The sequence below is a fragment of the Mercenaria mercenaria genome, chromosome 6, assembly GCF_021730395.1.
Source record: "Mercenaria mercenaria strain notata chromosome 6, MADL_Memer_1, whole genome shotgun sequence".
NCBI classification, from domain to species: domain Eukaryota; kingdom Metazoa; phylum Mollusca; class Bivalvia; order Venerida; family Veneridae; genus Mercenaria; species Mercenaria mercenaria.
Window position 1 is genome coordinate 90,986,741 of NC_069366.1, and position 22,232 is coordinate 91,008,972.

Here is a 22,232-nt window from a genome sequence, read left to right on the forward strand (position 1 = left end):
CTGTTGAAAAACGGCATTAAACCCAAAACAAACAAAACAAACAAAAACAAAAACGCCTTCAAGGAACTTGTTAACTATATTTTTAACAAACACATTTTGCATGTCTAGATGAGCTTGTTATATTATAACCGGGATACATTCTACTTTAAACAGAATACGAAGTAAGCAAAGATTACGTATGTCCGTTGCATGATATAGACTTCTTATTGCACCAAAAAAAATAAGCCAATTCAATTGTGAATGCTTGCTATATTTTCACTACGCAGCTGCGTATCTGCGTAATGGCAGCTACGCGCCTGGGGGTAAGGGTATGGGTCTTGCGCATGACACATCGTCTCATTATGGTGAACATTTATTCCAAGTGATTTCAAAATCCCTTGATGGAGTTACAGCCCGGACAAGAATAAACCGGACGCACGGACGCACGGACGCACAGACGCACGGACGGACAGTGCGATTTTAATATGCCTACCTTCGGGGGCATAAAAAGGATTGCGTGCTTGATTTTATACATTACTAAATTGTAAAAAAAAATCGCCATCGATCATGTTTCAATACTAAAAGTTTATGGGAATTTAAATTTTGAGATTTTTGCACAATGAAAAATATCTTACAACATTGATTTTAATAGATTTCAATGAAAGATTTAACAGTTTTAAATTTACCTATGTTCTATCATTATGGTCAAATAAAATAAATGCGATGCTATATGCATTGTAATGTATTTCCCTTGCAAAATCGGCATTTTGAATAAATCTTGACCGGCTGAAGGCTGGCTGGAATAAACCATTACGACACTTGAGAGTTGATATTAGCCTGCTTTTACATGTTTTGTCTGAGCTTGTTGAAGTATTGAGGTTCTACTCTCACCGATTAACTTAAGTCTCTTTTATTTCTAAGACAATGTTTTAATTTGCAGTATATGTTACATAATATTTAAACTATACCTGACTTTTTTCAGAACTGAAATTAACTATTTCAGACAAGATCAAAAACAATGTTATGCTTTATTTAAGAAATAATTTATAGCAAAACCGTGTTTTAACACTATTTATACACGACTGGCGGTTATACGCTAGGCGTGTCGAAAGCTATTTGAGTACACGCCTACTGGTCAATGTCTATAAAATCCAAACTTTTGTGTGAACATTTATTGAAGTAAAGGAAAGGTAATAAAATAGCTTTACATAGATAATATAGTTGATTACTACTGTGCATGAATTCGAATGAATATTGTGTTGGTGCTGAAATAATTCATAATAAAATAAAAATAATTACATTAAAACTCTATAACTTCAATTTGTTGACTTTACTAAAATATCATGATTAAGTGAATTAGTACTTGCCTCTGCTTATTAACATTTGTGTTAAAATTCATTATGTCTTTTTGTGTGTATTTCACGAGTTTAACATCAGTTTATCATTTCTTTATACGTTTCATATCAGTGTTATCATTGGATGTCAATAGAATTGTAAAACAGTATCAGTATGGAGTAAGTTTAAAAAGAACTTATTTACATGGGAAGGAAAACACTGTATACATCTATTGATACATACTTTATCATGAAGTGAAACAGTGACAGATATTTTATGAACTTATTAAAAACAAAAGTAATTTGTACGAAATGGATATAAAAACACTGATATACAGGCTGGATTTATATCTATATTACACTTGATAAAATAATAACAGGTAAATGTTATAGTCATAGTCGATGATTTTGAATTTTTGATTTGTTGACAATATATACCAATAATAATGAAAATGATCTTACCTAATTTTTCAATACAATACTGACAAAAATAGTAAAATGGTTAACGTACACTGCATATCACAGTCTTGTATTATAGTACACGTTTTTATTTATATTTATCTTTAAATAAGCTTTAGCTTTTGTTATGATAATTGTTCTTTGGCTATTTTGTTGCATTAACCTAACTTTGTCTACTAGACAGACCAGTAATACAGAACTTTCTTTATTTCTATATACGAACTCTAACCTACACTAAAGTACCATTGCCCTATTATATGAATCTTTCATGTTTGGATGTAAACGGAATGACAGTCTGCATACAAATAATTGAGTAAAGCACTTAATCCATTGTGAAGCTCATGTAACTGGACATTTTTAAATGAACTGTAGCATTTTTCTGAAAACATAAATAACTCGATAAGCATCATTGATTTGACCGGTGTACGATGGATGATAAATTATCAATTGTCCAATAAGCATAGATCCCATTTACCGAACTGCAAGCTTTATGCTGATTTACACACACAGAAAGAGGTTAGTAATGTCCATGATTCTCATAGTATACCTAGCGGAGGTATAATGTGCAATGGCATATTCTTTCTGGTCTGGTGTTAGTGGTAAATTACTATATTTTGAAAACAGAAATGAATGTTGATTAAATCTAAATTGTAAAAAAGAAAAAGTTGAGTGAAAATGTCAGAACGGGCTTTTATATTGAACCGAAACCTGACACCACTACCAACTACGCTCGCCAGTAATTTTGCAAAATTTCCCTTCTAAGTTAATAAATTTTATTACATTTTCTGCTCTTTTGGATCATAGTTTACTATAATAGACATCCGCATTTTTACTTTAGCAAAATTCCGCTTAAGCCGGTGATACGGGGCTTTAGGGGTGTTGCAGTTTTTTCAATACTAGTATTAGGGGCCTACTTGTCATGAACAGACACAGTAAAACCGAGGCTGCTATCATTTTACTTGGTTGCACTCTATGCTTCGAAATGATCTATTTATTGATGTTATCATTATTATTATCTATTTATATTTTATTTTTTATCATATTGACAATTTACTGTCAATCACGAAAGGAATATCGATAAAAAATGATCTGTGTGAAGTTAGCAGAATAGCAGAATAACAGAAAAGCAGAATAACTCCAGCAGAATAGCAGAATAACTCCAGCAGAATGGCAGAATAGCAGAATAGCAGAATAACTCCAGCAGAATAGCAGAATAACTCCAGCATAGTGGCAGAATAGCAGAATAAATCCAGCAGAATGGCGGAATAGCAGAATAACTCTAGCAGAATAGCAGAATAACTCCAGCAGAATAGCAGAATAGCAGAATAGCAGAATAACTTCAGCTGAATGGCAGAATAGCAGAATGGCAGAATAACTTCAGCAGAATGGCGGAATAGCAGAAAAACACAGCAGAATGGCAGAATAGCAGAATAACTCCAGCAGAATGGCAGAGTAGCAGAATAGCAGAATAACTCCAGCAGAATGGCAGAATAGCAGAATAGCAGAATAACTCAAGCAGAATGGCGGAATAGCAGAATAACTCCAGCAGAATGGCAGAATAGTAGAATAGCAGAATAACTCCAGCAGAATAGCAGAATAACTCCAGCAGAATAGCAGAAAAACTCCAGCACAATGGCAGAATAGCAGAATAACTCTAGCAGAATGGCAGAATAGCAGAATAACTCTAGCAGAATGGCAGAACAGCAGAATAACTCCAGCAGAATGGCAGAATAGCAGAATAACTTCAGCAGAATAGCAGAATAACTCCAGCAGAATGGAAGAATAGCAGAATAACTCCAGCAGAATAGCAGAATAACTCCAGCAGAATAGCAGAATAACTCCAGCAGAATGGCAGAATAGCAGAATAAATCCAGCAGAATGTCGGAATAGCAGAATAACTCTAGCAGAATAGCAGAATAACTCCAGCAGAATAGCAGAATAGCTTCAGCTGAATGGCAGAATGGCAGAATAACTCCAGCAGAATGGCGGAATAGCAGAATAGCAGAAAAACACAGCAGAATGGCAGAAAAGCAGAATAGCAGAATAACTCCAGCAGAATGGCAGAATAGCAGAATAGCAGAATAACTCCAGCAGAATGGCAGAATAGCAGAATAACTCCAGCAGAATGGCAGAATAGTAGAATAGCAGAATAACTCCAGCAGAATAACTCCAGCAGAATAGCAGAATAACTCCAGCAGAATGGCAGAATAGCAGAATAACTCTAGCAGAATGGCAGAATAGCAGAATAACTCTAGCAGAATGGCAGAACAGCAGAATAACTCCAGCAGAATGGCAGAATAGCAGAATAACTTCAGTTGAATGGCAAAATAGCAGAATAACAGAATAACTCCAGCAGGATGAATAGAAACAAACTGAAAATGAACACTTCAGAAACTGAATTTATCATGTCTTTTAGCTGACCTCAATTGAACAAATATTTCACAAATGCGATTAACATTGCGGGTGATGATATCAAACGTGCAAGCATAATTAGATATCTCGGTGCATTTCTTGACGCAACACTGAACTTTAAAGATCATATAAATCGCCAATTTCGTACAGTCATGTTGAATAACCTACGAAATAAGAGCATCCGTTAATATTTAACAAAATAAGCCACTGAAATTTTAGTTTTGTCTCTTGTTATTTCACATCTGGATTACTGCAATGCCATACTGTATGGTGTAGCTAACGGTGAGGTGCGTATGATGCAACGTATTCAAAACATATGCGCAAAAGTTGTCCATAACCGAAAATTTGACAGTTCTAAACAGGCATTGTATGACCTACATTGGTTGCCGGTGAAAGCAAGGATTGAGTTCAATGTATTTAACAGAATTGCTTAGACAGTATATTCATAGTACATAAGGTTTGAGATAGTCCGGAAATTCTGAATGTCGTTATGTTGTTCCATACAACAAGTGCAAAACATTCAATAATAGAAGTTTATGTACTATTGGTTCAAAACTGTGGAATGAACTGCCGTTAGAACTACGCAAAAGAAAAACACGTGCCACATTAAAAAATCTTAAGACACTGTATTTCAGAGACTTCGTGTCATTGTTCTAAATGTTGTGCTAACTATTTTAGCAGCCTATAATAGTTTTTTGAATTTTTGTAAAAGGTTTTACATTTTAACATTTATATTTTTAATGTTTGTTTAATTAAACGTAATTGTTGGTGCAGGCACTACTGGTAAGATTGTGTGTAGTATTTCTTTTTTTCTAATAATCTGTAATAACACCATTAACCAGTGGGTTTGAACATCGATATGCAGCCCGTCTGTGCATATCATGTAAGGCTGTTAAAGCACTGCATTCGCAACAGAGGTAAAATAACTTCAGGGGGAAGGTTGCGGTCATTACTTTTTGTTTAAATAAGTAAGGCTGTTATGATTGTTAATATCATTATTGTCGTTATTATTATTATTACGTACACTGTCATAGAATATGTCTTTGTACAGAAATAGGTGTTTACTCAAATTATTCAGTTCAAGATTCAGTTTCAAAGTAATTCTGCTATTCTGCATTTCTGCTAGATTTATTCTGCTATTCTGCTATTTTGCTTGATTTATTCTGCCATTCTGCTTTTCTACCGTTCTGCTGGAGTCATTCTGCTATTCTGGTATTCTGCCATTCTGCTAGCGTTATTCTGCTATTCTGCTATTCTGCCATTCTGCTGGAGTTATTCTGCTATTCTGCCATTCTGCTGGAGTTATTCTGCTATTCTGCTGTTCTGCCATTCTGCTGGAGTTATTCTGCTATTCTGCCATTCTGATGGAGTTATTCTGCTATTCTGCCATTCTGCTGGAGTTATTCTGCTATTCTGGCATTCTGCTGGAGTTATTCTGCTATTCTGCCATTCTGCTGGAGTTATTGTGCTATTCTGCTATTCTGCCATTCTGCTGGAGTTATTGTGTTATTCTACCATTCTGCTAGAGTTATTGTGCTATTCTGCCATTCTGCTGGAGTTATTCTGCTATTCTGCCATTCTGCTGGAGTTATTCTGCTATTCTGCTATTCTGTTATTCTGCTGGAGTTATTCTGCTGTTCTGCTATTCTGCTATTCTGCTGGAGTTATTCTGCCATTCTGCTATTCTGCTAACTTCACACAGACTAAAAAATGGCCAAGTACAAAAGGGGCAGAATATCATCAAAATAAAAGAAAGAGTTGTTGAACAAATGTCTTTCAATTGATATTACCATGGCCGAGAAGTGTGCGAAAATGTTTGATTTTTTGATGTGTAGTTACTGAGCTGACAATCGCGAACACAATTTTGTTGATGACAAAGATTTAATACAAAAAGGATATACGAGGAGTGTTCGAAAAGTATTGTGTATTGTGGTGACACGCCATTTCCATGAGGAATTTCACGTTGATGTTTATACAACTGATTACCTCTATTCATTATCTACACAAAAGTATATACATGTATCCTTTCAATAACCGTTTTACCGAGTTGTCGCTATTTCAATTTGGACAGTCGTTTAGCACTGTCGCAAAAATGGTTGGAAACGAATAACAAATACTGAAGAAATTCGGACATATATAAAAATTCACAGTAAACTCGGTTGTTCTTTGAAAGAGCTTTTTCCCGAAATTAACCCGTGTTTATGGGTCTAGTGTCTTATGAGACGGTTCGCAGGTGGAAAAAGTAATTTGATTGTGGTGTAGAGTCTGTTGAAAATGCCCCCAAATCAGCTCGGCCAAGAACAGGAACGTGTGAGCAATATGTTTTGAAAATCACAGAATTTTTTTTAAATGATGCTAGATATACTGTACGCAATACTGCACGCATTGTTTGCATTTCACTATCGACAGTTCATTTTATTTTAAAGAAAATCTTGAAAGTTAGAAAGATTTCTGCTAGGTGGGTATCCCATCTTTCGACTGATGACCAAAAAGGCTACGTGTTGAAACTGTCAAAAGAATGCTTAAACATTCCTAAAATACGACGAAAAGGTTTTTTGCAAAATGTTGTTACAGGTGATGAAACCTGGGTGCATTATTTTGAACCTGTCAGAAAAGTTGGGAACAAAATATGGGCCACCAAACATGGCCACAGGCCAATAATTGTAAAACGCACTTTTAGTGCAAAGAAAGTTTTGTATTCCTTATTCTTCTCCAGCGAAGGTATAGCACTACGGATTCCAGTAAAAAGGGTAGAAGTGTTACTGGTAGGTACTACCGTGGATTTATCTTTAAAAAAAAAATAAAGAAGTACTACAAGAAACATCACCCAGTTACAGGTTTCAAACATGTTCGACTGTTGCATGACAGTGCTTCAGCGAACATCTCTAGTACAGTAACACAGTTTTTGAAGTCGGAGAGAGTTACTGTGCTACCACATCCACCTTATTACCCAGATCTGGCGCCATGCGACTTCTTTCTGTTTCCAAAACTGAAAAACTTCCTTTCTGGTTGTAGATATCGATCGCGACCAGCTCTCGGTTCTGCTGTCCATCAGTATCTCCGTAGTATACCAAAATCAGCCTACCGTGACTCTTTCCGGAAATGGATCCATAGACTAAAATTATGCATTTCTCACCACGGGGAATATTGTGAGGGTATGAAATGACAATATGCACGTTTTCGTCAGTTTTCAAGTTTTCGGACCACAATACACAATACTTTTTGAACACAGCCCGTAATTTCATCAAAATGAAATCAAGAAATATGGAATATTATCACTCGGTTAGTATTATTATGGAGAAAACATGTATGAAGACATGAGTTTTAAATGAAATACGAGTTTTCTATGAATCGTTACCTAGGTATCAACGAACGACGCCGACGGAGAGGGTATCGCAATAACTCTGTTAACTTTCGTCACAGCGAGCTCAAAAGTCACAGAATGAAGTCAAAATAAATCAAGTGTAGGTGAAAAAAGTGGAAAGTCATGCTATAGGCGCGAAGCTGCTTTTACGCAGATACGCAGCTGCGCAAGCATACAAAATTTAACTGGCTAATCTCTTTCGTTGCAATCAGAAGTCAATATCATGCAACGGAGATTGCTTCAAATGCAGTCATTGCTTACTTCATATTCTGTTTATAGTAGGGTAAATACCGGTTATAACTTATCGGGACAAGCAAAATGTGTTCGTTAAAACTATATTACATGTTCCTTACCACTAGACATTATTTGTATATCAAACTGATTTATATAATTAATTGATTTAACATGCGTTGTCTTTGTAGTTTTATAACACTTGAGGTGCAGTTTTGGAATTTATTTTTATCGTACTATTTGATTATTTATTTTGTAATAATTCTGAACATATGGAATATTACAATCACACGCCGTCTATGCTAACGGTTTAAAAAGGAAATCTTTTATAAAAGAACTATAATACAATGTCAAAAAAATGAAAAAAATGTTTACTTTCAAGCCTAAAAGAAATTTTGAATAGGCTAATTTTTATAATAATGCAGACTTACTTCTTATTACGTTATTTTTAGACGACATAGTGTATCTGATATAATTGTAGTTATATGTATACAAATATCAATCATTCCATGTTGACATTGTTGTAGAAAATAAAGTTCAATATAAGTCAAATAATTACATCCAATTAAACCCTACACTTCTGCCCGGGTATGACACCGGCACAAGTCGAACAATAGTACAGTTTGTGACGTGAGATAAATATCTTCTTACTTTATTATTAGTGATTACATATCGTGGGGTTAATGCCAAAAGGTACCAAATGCTGATAATAAAAGAAGGTTATGGTACCTTTTCGCATTAACTCCACGATATTTTTCAATGGCCTATTAGGTGACTAAATAACATGTATTATATTTCAGAAGACCTTAACCAATAACAATTGGTTTTAGATGCCGTTGAGATATATCAACAATCACGCTATGTTTTTATATCAAAGAAGGGCTAAAATAGGGACAGATTCATTATAACTGTGTTTCTTATATTTGAAGTTAACTGTTTACATTAATTTTGCTAGCGTGAAATCACAATGGCGGAGCACGAGATCACAGTGTGAATTTCGCGCTTCGCCATTGCAATATCGCGCTTCGAAATTTTGCGTTTTGTGCTTCTCCATCATGCGCTGGTGATAAGCGAAGCGTTGGATCACGATGGCGAAACACAAAATCATGACGGCAAAGCACGAGATCACAAGCGTAAAAACGCGAAATTTTCTTAATTTCGCACTTCGTCATCGTGATCTCACGCTTCGCCACCGTTATATCGCTGGTCATGCAAGATCATGATGGCGGAGTATGAAATTGCTAAAATTTTGTGATCTCGCATTTCGCCGTCGTGGCCTCGTGCTTCTCATATCCCTTGAGAAAGAAATCCATGAAGCTCAAACTTCACGATGGCTAAGCACGAGAACACGATAGCTAAGCCTAAAGTCGCGAAAATGTGGCACTTTTACATCGTGATCTCGCTCTTCGCCATCGTCCTTTCGCGTTTCACGCTTCTCCATCACGGGCAGGCGATACGTGAAGCGCGGGATCACGATAACAAAGCTTGAGTTATGGCAAAATTCTTTTTAACAACTATCGTATATATACTTAAAGACATATCCCTTGAATGATATATATCCAATCTTAATGATATTTTGAAGGTGTGTTACCATGAACCATCTGTTTTGAATAAATACTTGCACACATGTATACGAACCACAGTTTACACGTGCAATATTACACAGATACCTAGTAAAACAATACATTTTATATAAAAAAAAGAGAAAGAACAAGTAATTCGTGCAACATTTTTGCTTCAAATATACGCTAAAATGCATCATTTGCCGTTCTCACATTAAAAAAGTAATCAAGGGGAGGATACCCCGACCACCACATTAAAAATGCTCCAGCTACGCGCCTGTTATACCATTTTGTGATCATCTTTGCACTCGTCAGAAGCTTGAAGACGTCCTAATAATTGACATTGGATACTGGTCCACATGTGTACATTAGCTGATTATTTGTAATGAGCATTTTGCACCAGTTAGGCGGAGACGATATCGCATGCCTTTAGTGGAGAAATATTTATCCGAGTAAGAACGAGTGTAAATTTCTCGATGCAAATCAAATAATCATTTAGTTGCATATACATTTCAATACATATTTTTTTTACTTGTTTGAGAAATTTGAAAACTTTCGATTTTAATATACTTTTAGACAAGAACATCTATTAATGTGGCGCCATTAGTGCTGCCGCATACCTGACTTGTAATTTTAATCATCACGGCGGTATTATGTTGACGTTACGTCGACGTGCTATTTAGCGCCATGTACGCATCACTAAAACATGTTTAAAACGAAATGTCATATATCATAACTGTCTTAATTAATTTACACACATACGGAGTGGGTTATTAACTGTGCAGAATAATTTGCCCTCATTTGCGCCCTAATAGATGTATTCCGCAAGACGTATTACCGTTTCCGATTCTGTTGCATAAATAAATCATTATGGTAATTTATCAGTAACATAATTTCTTGAAAGAAATAATTATTAAAAGTATACATAATGTACAACTGAAGTTACGATATGTTTACACAGAGAAAAACATTTCATTCAGTATTCATGTAGCGATGTTCATTGAATAGTAGTTAATCAGTATATTTCATAATTCTAAGTTAACTTAAAACATGTGTTTATAAAATCCGGTGAAAATAGATGGGACTTAATGGATCTGCCGACAGTCCTTCAAAGCAGGCGTTGTCTTTGATGTAATCGAGATGTGTGTACCATATATACTCGCTAAATACAAGACAAATGAGATGTTTGTGCCAAAATTCTCTCGGTAGTTGTTGGTTGAACATTTGTATAGGTATTATTATTTTTGAAAGAGTTTTCGTTTCTACTGTTCTTTTTCTCTTTCTAATTGCATTATTCTTTTAAACTACAAGCTGTGTTACATTGTAACGAAATTGTTCATTAGTTTACATCATTATTATCTTACAATATTCTGCATATTGCGTATGACTACTTCCTTCCGCGAGTATTATAACACAACGCTCACCAGTAACCTTACGCAAAGCTTGTTGTCTACTAAATAAGTAGAAGATAACTATCGCAACAGCAATCTGCAAGTGCCGTGTGGCTGCCGTAAAAAGTCTCCCTGCGCTTGTATTCAGTGTTTGTTGTATTTTCTGGTCCTTTTGGATCATGAAGTCCATTCAATACATATGTAATAGTGTTCAGCTGAAGCCGATGATAGGGGTCGTGAAGGGTGTTGTACTTTCCATTATCTCTCATTAACAGACTCAATCATACCGAGTCTGTATTATTTTGCTTGGCTACGTTCTATGCTTCTAAAGGATCTTCTTTCAGATTTGTTACAAAAGAACGCTTAGACCTATCGGACCGCACCGAACTTAACTAAATTGGGGCGCGAGGGGTGTTGCATTTTCCATTTCCTCTCATGAACATACTCAATCAAACCGATAAAACGCTTAGACCTATCGCAACGCGGCAAAGTTTCATGACGTGACTGCCTATGGCCAGTAGATGTCTTAAGGGATCAATACGCCAGAGTCACATTGGCTTTTGACCACAGACGGATTTCTGTATAAACCTTTAAAAAGTTTATCTACACCAAGCAACATTCATAGATTTGATAGACAGAGTTTCTTTGAGTTTCAAAACAGCCGGCATAAGCATATGGCCAGTTTTATAAATTGATGGTAACATTATGTTCTTTGAATGGTTTGGTTTTCTGCTTGTCTGCTTGATCACTTATCTATGCTATTCGAATAGGTAATGTCAAGTAATGACTTATATAACATTATTATTTGTAGATCCTGATGTGACCCATAAGAAAACATGTCGGAAAAGGTCTTTTACACCTGCATAATACCAAACCAAACGTGTTATCCACGATACCACAATACAAAGAGGCGGCTCAAAGATCTCCAGCAAAGATTTGCTGGCTTGAATGCTACCCTTAGCTTTGGATGTGGTGCAGATTTGACAGAAAGTTTTGGAGATGTGCACTTCATTATCCTAAGCAAAAAACCTACGAAATGTATCAAAACGGCCAATAAATCTATATCAAAGGCATTGTTTCCAAATGGAGATACAGAAGAAAAGTTTATTGTAGGAAGCAGCTTGCAAGAAGTACTGACAAAAATACAAACTGAAACGATAGTATTCCTGCCTAGCCGAATGTCAGAGTTTTTACACAACAACATCAGCAAAAACAGAGACGTTCAATTCGTTATTGCGACAAATGATACAAAGGAGCGCAAACAAATTATTGATTTATTCGAAGGTTACTCAAATGTTAAAGTTTCTCTGGTTGAAGATGTAAAGGATACAGCAAGTGTGGGCCTGGAAGAAATTATTTTCAGACCAATGAAGTATACGACCGAAACCTTAGTGAAACTTCTCAAATCAAACGGAAGACATAACACTAATGAAGGTACGTATGCAACAATAATGGAGAAATAAACGCTCAATAAATTATCTATATTGTTACTTGTTACATATTTCAGTTAAATGAAGATTGTAAAGTCCGGCTGTTTTATTTGCATTTCAGCTTTTTGTTACAGTTGTTTAGTTTATACATGCGAAATATTTATATTTCTACTAAAAAAGGGAAACCTACCTATTTGTTTCAGATCAAAAAAGGAAGCGTAGTGAATCAAAGACGTACATCGGTACGAACGCGTGCGGGATCTGTTCACCAATGAAACGTTTATCAGGGAAACTGGGGAAAGGAACTAGAAAAAGAAAAACAACCAGGAAGATGACAAAAAGCACACGTTTTAAGACTTGTGTAAAACTGCAAGGTATTCGTAATCGGCACCCGCGTTTCAGTATATGTGAACTTGAGCATTCATCTTCGAATTAACAAACTAACACATTTGAGATTCTTAATATGTTGAACCATATTCTATAAGTACAGGAAAGTGCCTCTATGTTCGACATTCATTTAAACTTGCCGGTATTATTATGTATTCGGTATGAAAAGTATTGCCATAATATCAGCTCTCGAACACTTAAGCAATTTCTGAAAACATTACGGCGGATGTCTGTTTGATGGGTTTAAAGATATTGTAGGTATTCAATGATTCTGAGTTTACCTGAACAGGGCTTTCTCCACACTAAATGGAAATCGATAATTTCTCCACTTGGCATAAATGTGGAATCCGAACGACTTCAGACACATTACCTTAAGAGGTCAAATCGTCATGGATGGCAAAATTGTTCCCGCGGATCGAACACGAGCCTATCGATTCATAGTCACGTGCTCTATAAACTCACTCGATTTTTTCGAAAACATACATTGAATGTGAAAGCCCTATTCACACTTTTCGCCATGTATCAGTTGCACCAACATTTTTACTAGCAAGGCACCTTTTAATTGAATGAAACAACTTTATATAATGCTATGTATGACATTATTAATTCGACTTTGCCATTTATTAATGGATAACATTTTCTGTACAGAAATTCCTATCTTTATATTAAGTAACATCTACATATGAGAATAAATTATTGAATATTGAATCAATGTACAAGGATTATTTAAATCAGATAGTTTTGTGTCTGTCATGTTTTTAGTATAAGGATCTTACATGCCTGCCTGTGTTAGACGGGGTTTTCCCTACCCGAGGGACAGTGTGGAATAGAAAACCGAGCGTTAACGAGGTTTTTTATCCAAGCTGTCTGGAGAGTTGGGGAAACAGCGCTCTTACACAGGCAGACATGTTAGAATTTTTCTTGCTTATCACGTTAAAAATAGATCGTGGAGACAAATAAGTTTGGGTATTTCCTGACATTATTTATATACCTATGACGTCATAATAGTGCCAGTACTATATGACGTCACCTAAGTGCACGCTATTTTAGACAAGGCTTTTCCCTCAGGAAAGACAGGAATATCTATTCATTGCGCGTGCTCGGCCAAATGTATACTTTTCCCGCTAGGTAGGCAAGAATAAACTGTTATCATATTAAGCAAAAACAAAAACGGGAACATGATTCACATTCTTTATATATGATAAAATTTGTGAAAAAGATATTATCAGCAATAAGACTGTAACATTGATTACCGTTCTGCCAATTCTTGTTTTGTTTCCAATAAAATCAAAATGATGTAGAAATAATAAATAAATGTCTGTGCAAATGTATAAATGTATTTACACGAAAAATTAGACAAGCAAAATCAATTAAATATCTATAATGATGAATTAACTTTGTTGATATTATTATATATAAAATTAGGAAAGACGAAGAATAGAGGCACAAGAAACAGAAGAAAAGAAAAGTTAGTAGCCCTGGACTGTGTTCAGAGATCCAAACACGTTGAACTTAAGGAATACGCAACAAGAAGTAAAGCCTATAGTGCCAAAGGTGAAGAAATAGTAAACATTTGATTTTTCTATTGATACATTATGAAGCTTCTAGTACTTTTCTAAAACATGAATAAATCTAACAAAATAAAATCAAACATGAAAAAATAAATGTTAACATAGTACAAATGTCAGAAGTATGGTTTGAAGACATCTACTTGTGTAGGAATTTGTTTTATAACACAGACTGTGCTAATGGATGACTGATGTTTTTTACAACTTTACTCTTTACGATCTTTGATGAATGTGGTACATACTGGTTATTACTTTAAGCTGAAACTTAAGTGCTGTAAATACGTTTGTTTTGTTTGTTCTTAAGTGCTGGAAGAAAAGATACAAAAGCATAGAGATTCGATCGAACGTCTCCTTGATGAAATATTAGGAATGTACGACAGAAGTAGAGTACCAGAAAACGAAAGACCAGTGATCAATGAAAGTCTTGAACTAAATGTAAGTGATGAGGTATGTATCTTATAAATTTAACCAATTACAACGAATTTGAATATACCATATCTTTATCAATAATTATTCTTATTGATAAACACAAAGCACCTTACATCATATATACAGGCAATAAAATTGTAACATAGGCAATTGCCATTTAAGTATCTCTCAAGATGGCAATATGAAAAATCTAAGAACGTAGCTTATTCTTCAGGTTGCAGCTGAGCTGTATGCAATAGATGCGTGTGTTAAAAGTTGTGGCTATCGATTTGAAACGCTTCAAGTATTTGTCGATGATACCTGCAATGACGAGATAAAAAACCAAGTAAGAGGCGTCTTAAGAAAGAATAAAATAATGAACTATGACATAGTGCCATCAATTGGGTCTTTCAAACCATTATATAAAGTAGGCGCCAAGGTCCATCCAAACCCAGATCGAAAGAGTTATGGAACTGTTGCTGGTTTTGCAAAGAAGAACAGAAAGGATTTGTGTGCCTTAGTGTCTAGACATGTTGCTATTCATTCCTCTGACAATAATGTTCTTCTTCGAAACGGATGTACGAAGATTTTGGCAAAAATTATACCTGAAACATTACCAGAAATTCCAAACGATAAAACACTTGACATCTCGGCAGTTGAGATAGAGTCCATTGACAAAGAAAAATGTGATACAAGGTTTAAAACGGAAGATGGAGTTCTAACGACTGGAAAAGAAAGTAGCTATGAAACCAAACAACTTCGCAGTAGGGACGTACATCTCTGGGGTGGTACAACCTCACCAGGTTTGGGAATTATAACCATGCCGGAGATTCGTGACAGAGATGAAGATAAATCTTTTATCATTGTAGAAGACAGACAAAGTACAAATAAAACATTTTGTAAAAAAGGTGACAGTGGTTCTATGGTATGTGCTGATGATATTAACGATGAAGGGGTTGAAGTGATCTCAATGCTTATCGGTGAAGATGCAGATAACCCGGGCAAATATGCTACATTTAGAATAGACAAAGGTTTACAACAATTAAAAAGGCAAACTAAAGATGACTTTCATTTATGTAAGGACTGAAATGGGATACTGACATGTGTCTTGAGTATATGCATGGAGTCGCATTGGGTTTTCATTTATTACTTCGTTTTGAATTAAACAGTCCATATGACATTGCTGTTCTCCAGACTAGTACCAGTACTGAATATCCTCCAATATCATAAGCAGTTCTTTCCCGAGCCTTTTATAAATGAATAATATAAAAATGTCATTTGGAACCACGTCAGTTATATTTGTTATTTTGTTATTTTTTGTTGTTGTTTTTTGTGATTTTATTTTTACATCTGGTAGTTATTTTTCTTTTTTTTTGTTGTTGTTGTTTTATTTTCTTTTTTGTTTGTTATTTTGTTATTTTTGTTTTATTATTATTTTGTTACTTTATTACTTTATCTTACTTTTTTTCAAGTAGCATTAACTGGACTTTGTGTTTCTCATAATTCACACTTTTTTTAGAAGTTTTGTCATCCGGTGATACGTTTATAGCATTTGTGTCTTATTGTGTTTCCAGTTTCTTTAGAACTGATGCATTGAGTCTATGATACGGGGAATATTTGTTTGTGTTGATTTAAGATCGAAATGTATTTCACTGAGTGAACGCTATAATACAATATTTTCACGAGTGGCGTCGCCACAGGTTGAAGTGATCTCAATGCTTATTGGTGAAGATGCAGATAACCCGGGCAAATATGCTACATTTAGCATAAACAAAGGTTTACAACAATTAAAAAGGCAAACTAAAGATTACTTCTATTTATGTAAGGACTGAAATGGGATACTGACATGTGTCTTGAGTATATGCATGGAGTCGCATTTGGTTTTCATTTATTACTTCGTTTTGAATTCAACAGTCCATACGACATTGCTGTTCTCCAGCTTAGAACGAGTACTGAATATCTTCCCATATCATAAGCAGTTCTTTGTCGAGCCTTTTTATAAATGAATAATATAAAAATGTTATTTGGAACCAAGTCAATGGCACGGCTAAGGCCCTTACTTTTCATCATATTACATTTTCTTATTTAAACGACATGCATCAAAGATTTTGTCATACACAAATGTAACATTTTCGGCCTTTCGTAGTGGTTAGTATAAAAATACAATGACGGGTTACTGAATACAAAAATAACTGAGATTTTGTTTTTACATCCGGTAGTTTATTCTATTTTTGTGCCCCCATGAGTGGTGGGGGCATATAGATTTGGTCTTGTCCGTGCGTCCGTCCGTTCGTCCGTCCGAAGTTCGTGACACGCCTAGCTCAAAAAGTATTTGATATAAATTGATGAAACCTTGCATGACTCATTAGAGAGTTTGAGATTTCAACCTTCGCCTTCCCCTTCAACGTCTCTGATATATAGTTGGGGTAAAACGTCACCAATATGCGTGTATTTTATTTATATCAGACGTTGCTACTAAAGTTTTCCATGTAACTTCAAGTAAGCCTAAGAATTCGTTTTATTACTATGTGAAATAAAAAGCTTAGTTTCTGGATTTCTGCTTATTAAGTTATTCGATTATCCATTTGTATAACTGGACTAAATTTGATGCGAAACACAATCAATAAGTATAAGAATATTGAAGTTTTGTTTGGCTAATGATTTTAACTAAATACATTGAATTGAACCTGGTAAAAAAAAAAAGTCTGTTCCACCTATTACGTTTACCTCCTCGTTTCTGAATTATCAGTATCGGTAACATCGTCCAAAAAAACATATTTATATACCATACATCAATATCTCTAGACCTTTTTTCATTTTTTCAATAAAGTGTATTTCAAAGATATAATCTTGGATTTTTCTTTTTTCCCCATAGGCCGTAATGCTATATGACGTTACGCCAACTTTCCAATATGGCGGCGCCCGTAGCGCAATAAACTAGGGGTCAACTCAAAATTAAAACGCCCGAGTTAATATTTGAAAAGACTGTTTTTGTTATCATAATATGTTATTTCTTGGGGAAATTCAGGTTAGGCCACCTCAACATGAAAATAAATAAATAAATAAATAAATAAATATATAAGAAAATAGAAAGAAACAAACACAAAAGAACAAGGACATTCTAAAAAGAAAAACAAAATTAATGTGCGTGCGAACGTCTCGATATTTTAGTAACACATGGGCATTCTCCTTATATCATGTTTTCTGTCGTTGAAAGAAAATTATATATATCTTGACTTCAGTTGATGTGACCTAAATAGATATTTTCTCTCGGAAGTATCTTTATGGATTTAATTAATAAAAGTGAAAACTAAACTTCGCAGTCTGTCAGGATATTCCCTTTTAACACGTCGCCTTACTGAATTTGAACGGACAGGGCAAGGAAAAAACTATTTTAAACATAAAAGGTTTAGATGTCTACAACTCGAAATATTTGCGTTAAAATAAGTTCATACATATAAAAACCATCGTGACCGTTTAGAATTACAAATATTAGGTTTTCCTAAATAATCTTGTTACTATTTCTGTATTTTTAAGTTATATTTAGGACCCAGATCTAACAAAGAAATATCAGTTTATGTAAATGTTCCACTGAAACACCAAATTTTAAACTCTGACCAGTGAGTATTCGGAAAACATACAGAAAAATAATAACTTAAAAAGATTTTTTCTTTAAGACTCCATAATTATGTTGCATGTAAAATCCTTTAGTCACCACTGTGGATAAAAAATCATTAATGTAGAACGGACCATGGCCTCTTTTTCAAAGGTAACAATTTAACGTTTTGTATTGTTATTATTAAAATAACATTTGATAACAACATTGGTTAATCATACCCATTTCGATCCGTATCTTGCACATGTTTGTCCTCAAAAACGGAGAGTATATGAGCTTGTAAGACTACGAGATGTACAGGGATATATTAAACATTCTGTTCAGCTGGCAATTAATTTTTTGTCCGCCAGAATAAGTGAAAAGTCTTTTTGTGATTCAACTTGACGTCCTTTTTGAAGTTTAACGCATAATCAAAATATTAATATTTCCGCAAGAAAATTTTCATAAACATATAGTCACCGTCGTACAGAAACGAAATTCATTCACGTTCAGAATCGCGTATATATTTTCATTTGGTAAACTTACAGAATAATTCAAGATTACGTTCTATAATAAAATCAGAATCGTTTCTGTTGATATAAAACCATGACGGCAACATGAAACTTTATGCTAATGAACCGGTAGAGCGCAATAAAAACACGTGCAGTTTTCCGCCAAAATTAGGAACGGATAACATAAAACACATAACAATTACATATACATAGAGATATTAATTCCCGCGGAACTGCACGGCAAAAAGCCTGTATGATTATTTGACATACATTTTGCATGAGCAAAACTGTCCTTTTTAATCATCTTCAGCCCGATTTAGGCCCCCGACGTGCATGCTTTTATTTCGGTTTAGGTTTCGGCGTATATATGAAAACCTTCGTCAGCTATAAAGCATTCTATTTTTTCAGGTTCAGGTTTGGTATGCATAGTTATGTTAAATCTCTCTCTCTCTCAAAGTTCATTACATTAGAACAGTATGTTTCTATAATCTTTGGACTATTTGCGTTGCATCAAATTCTTATGTAAATGCTCTCTCAAATGGACTTTTCTGTTACTTCTATGGAAAAACCTCTTGTTTTAATTAAAAGTGCGGGGAGCGACGGGGAGTGGTTGGGGGGACAAACAAAATACATGCTGTACACCATATTTGTGGGTGTCCTTCAGGTCCCGCTGCTCCTACGCCTATGTTACACTTTCTGCTTATCATTTTGAACATTCTATTATATTTTCTTCGATCGCGCGCCTCGTCACGTGCCAATTATGATACACGTGTGAGCAAAGGCCGAAAAGAAGAATTATTAATCGGTCTCCGTGGACTTTATCAACAAGACTTTGTGCCAGAGACAATAATTAATCTGTGCTCGTTTAATCCAGCAGAAAACTGAAGTACGTAACACTTGCGACGATTACGCACAATGTCATATCTTGTGGAATTTAAAAGCATACTCCAGCCTACATATTCAACATAAATGTACGATATATAAAAATAATGAACAGGAACAAAAAGAAAATGTCAAACCTTTGTTAAAAACCCTGACTGGCAGTTTCAAGAATAATGTAAGACTAAAGTAAAACTTTAACGGAAAAAAGTTTCAGCTCACATTACCGTTAATTATTCATGAATGATCTGAAAATAGTATTTGAATGTTTAGATCTGTTTCTGGACATCGTACCTCCGGTGGACAATAAAAGTTGATAAAATGATAGTTCGGGGATATATTTCATAATTGAAATCGGCGGTTATAAATAACAATATTTTACGCTCTATGACTTCTCTCTGAGTCAAATATAAATCTGACATAATAATTATAATAATAATGATGATAATAATAATTTAATAAACAGAGAGAATGTGTTCGCGATCCGATTTCGCTTTTAAAGAAATCTAAATTAGCAGCCTTCGAATCAAGAGTAAGTCACAGGTTTTAAAAGAGATGCTTTCATATACACACCCGTTAACCGGTTGCGAGCTAAACAGTTCGTGGCGGACAAAACAGTTCTCCGATATTTTTGCCGGCATCTATATTGGGGTAAGTATTTTCGATCCAAGAATCGGTTGGTGCAAAATATGTTAAAGATATTTATTTCTGTAAAAAGTAGCATGAACAAAGAACATGCCATGTGATTCCCATTTAAAAGTAATGTTTATTGAGTAAGTTATGCCGAGTTAAAAGTGTGATTTTGTTGAAAAAAAATGCGAAAACGAAAGTTTATCGTGATATATTTAATTCACTTTTCAACTTACGGCTATCCTATTAACGTCAACCTTTAAAATAATGTTTGCTCTGAATATTGTCCAACTTTTAACCGACAAAACGCAATATTCAACGAGTTATAGACATTCAAACATGACATGGTCGAAAAAATGTGTGGCGGCATTGCACAGTTCAAAATTATTTGTGTGGCGAGACAGAGCAGTTCTGCGTCTTTTGTGATTTTAGTTTAATAAATGGTATAAATAGAGGTATCAAGCTCGTTACTCATTGTAAACTGACAAAAGCAATACTAGCTTAGCAATGTCTCAGTGAGTGAAAATTTAGACAAACGTAAGCCTTGGATTTAGTACCTTTATCTATAGACATTTGCGTAGTTTTAATAGCCACGGTACCGGTAAAGCAACGTGTATTGTGTCTGTTTGGGCTGATCACTACCAAATACAGTGTAAGCCTCCGGGGTCTAGTCACAAGTAGACCCAATTAAAATATAGTGCATTTTTCCCCTTATTTTTTTTTCACAGGACATTGCTTGATGCCACTAATGTTGATTGTTACAAGTAATATAGGTTGTATAGATAACAGAAGTCACTTTGGGTAAGTTTAATAGGCAATTATGAAAACAGGAAGTGGTTCAAGGATACCACTGTCAACAAGCCGGAACCGGTGTAAAAGTTGCTGTATTTTAGACGCTGGTCACAGTTTTCTTATATATAAGTTAACACCCTATATTCTTTTGATTATTTTGTTGCACTAACATTCAGCTTTTGAAAGATGGCAGGCTGCCAAATCTGATATTAGTAAAGGCCATTTATGGCCGAAATGTCAAATAAAAGAAAAAACTCGCAAAGAATTGATTTTTTTTGTGTAAGTGTTTTACAGGATGTATGTAACAACATACTAAAAGTATAGGAAAGTAACATGATGCAAAATGTCTATTTTGGGGTAAAAATGTTAAAAAAAATAAATGAAACTGTGGATTTCTGGATTCGACCCATAGCAACTGAACTATGCATCTTAAGAGATCCAAATTTGGCACAACATTAGATTACTATATTGTACCAAACGTAGATTAGTTAGAAATTTTGAAAAAAGCAAGATGGCGTCCTAAATCCAATATGGCCGCCATAAAAACGACATTTAAACCAGAATTATCATTGATTTTATGTTAAATTGTCTCATATCCTTGCTTTTACACACAATAAGTTGATTATTGTTATATGCAGCTTAAGATGGAAAACATACTGCGAGAAGATTCAATATGGGGCAATAGTGAAGTACAAAAATGTATACAGACAACATTTTTGAGTCATTCAGAAGTAGAAATTATCGTTAAACAGCGATAACTTCCTTATTTACTAACAAAACATATAAAAGTTCAAGTATTTGTTTTCTTAGTAGGATCATTTCCCACTTTTTCTTAGTAGGATCATTTCCTATCTGATAATCATGTTTTGGGGAAAAATTACATTGAAATTGTTTACAGTTCTGTTTTCACTAAATAGAAAAATGGCGCGAAATAGATGATAGTTGCATAATGGCGGATTCAAATAGTCCTCAGGTTTTGTTTCATTATTTTTTGTTCAATTCTTGCTGAAATCACATGAGAGATCTATGCTTGATCTGTATGTAGCCTTTTCCTAATGAAATGATATCATTACAGAATTTGCCATGTATACTTAGATCATACATCACCTCTACAATCTGGAGTCTCGATCATTGTTAGCTAATTTTGTAGTTTGAGTATTTGACTGAAAATATTTCCCCGCATCAAACATGACCCCGACTTTTATATATCTTTATTCAGAACTGACAATATTCTGTAAGAAAATGTAAGTTACAGACATTTTACATTTTAAATCGGTCCTTGCGTGTGCTGCGGCCATT

The 22,232-nt window shown here is 34.7% G+C and overlaps 1 protein-coding gene across 2 annotated transcripts; it reads left to right on the forward strand.

Annotated features, from left to right (window-relative positions):
• The first annotated feature begins 1,195 nt into the window (after window positions 1-1,195).
• LOC123549967 (uncharacterized) lies at window positions 1,196-17,382 on the forward strand. 2 transcript variants are annotated; one of them, XM_045338411.2, is made up of 6 exons: window positions 1,196-1,693; window positions 11,544-12,166; window positions 12,366-12,536; window positions 13,975-14,103; window positions 14,422-14,552; window positions 14,761-17,382. In XM_045338411.2, exons 2-6 carry the CDS (start codon window positions 11,569-11,571, stop codon window positions 15,610-15,612), a joined length of 1,881 nt encoding a protein of 626 aa, XP_045194346.1. In that variant the 5' UTR covers window positions 1,196-1,693; window positions 11,544-11,568; the 3' UTR covers window positions 15,613-17,382. The 2 variants fall into 2 exon arrangements, with proteins under 2 accessions (XP_045194346.1, XP_045194345.1); XM_045338410.2 differs by having other exon boundaries at window positions 1,197-1,693; window positions 14,422-14,564.
• Window positions 17,383-22,232: the final 4,850 nt, after the last annotated feature.

Bases quoted from the DNA above. Each gene is read 5' to 3' on its own strand.
- LOC123549967 (XM_045338410.2), top strand. From the start codon at position 11,569: ATGTCGGAAAAGGTCTTTTACACCTGCATAATACCAAACCAAACGTGT. The intron at 12,537-13,974 runs GTATTCGTAATC...ATATAAAATTAG, and splicing joins GACTTGTGTAAAACTGCAAG to GAAAGACGAAGAATAGAGGC. The intron at 14,565-14,760 runs GTATGTATCTTA...CTTATTCTTCAG, and splicing joins AACTAAATGTAAGTGATGAG to GTTGCAGCTGAGCTGTATGC.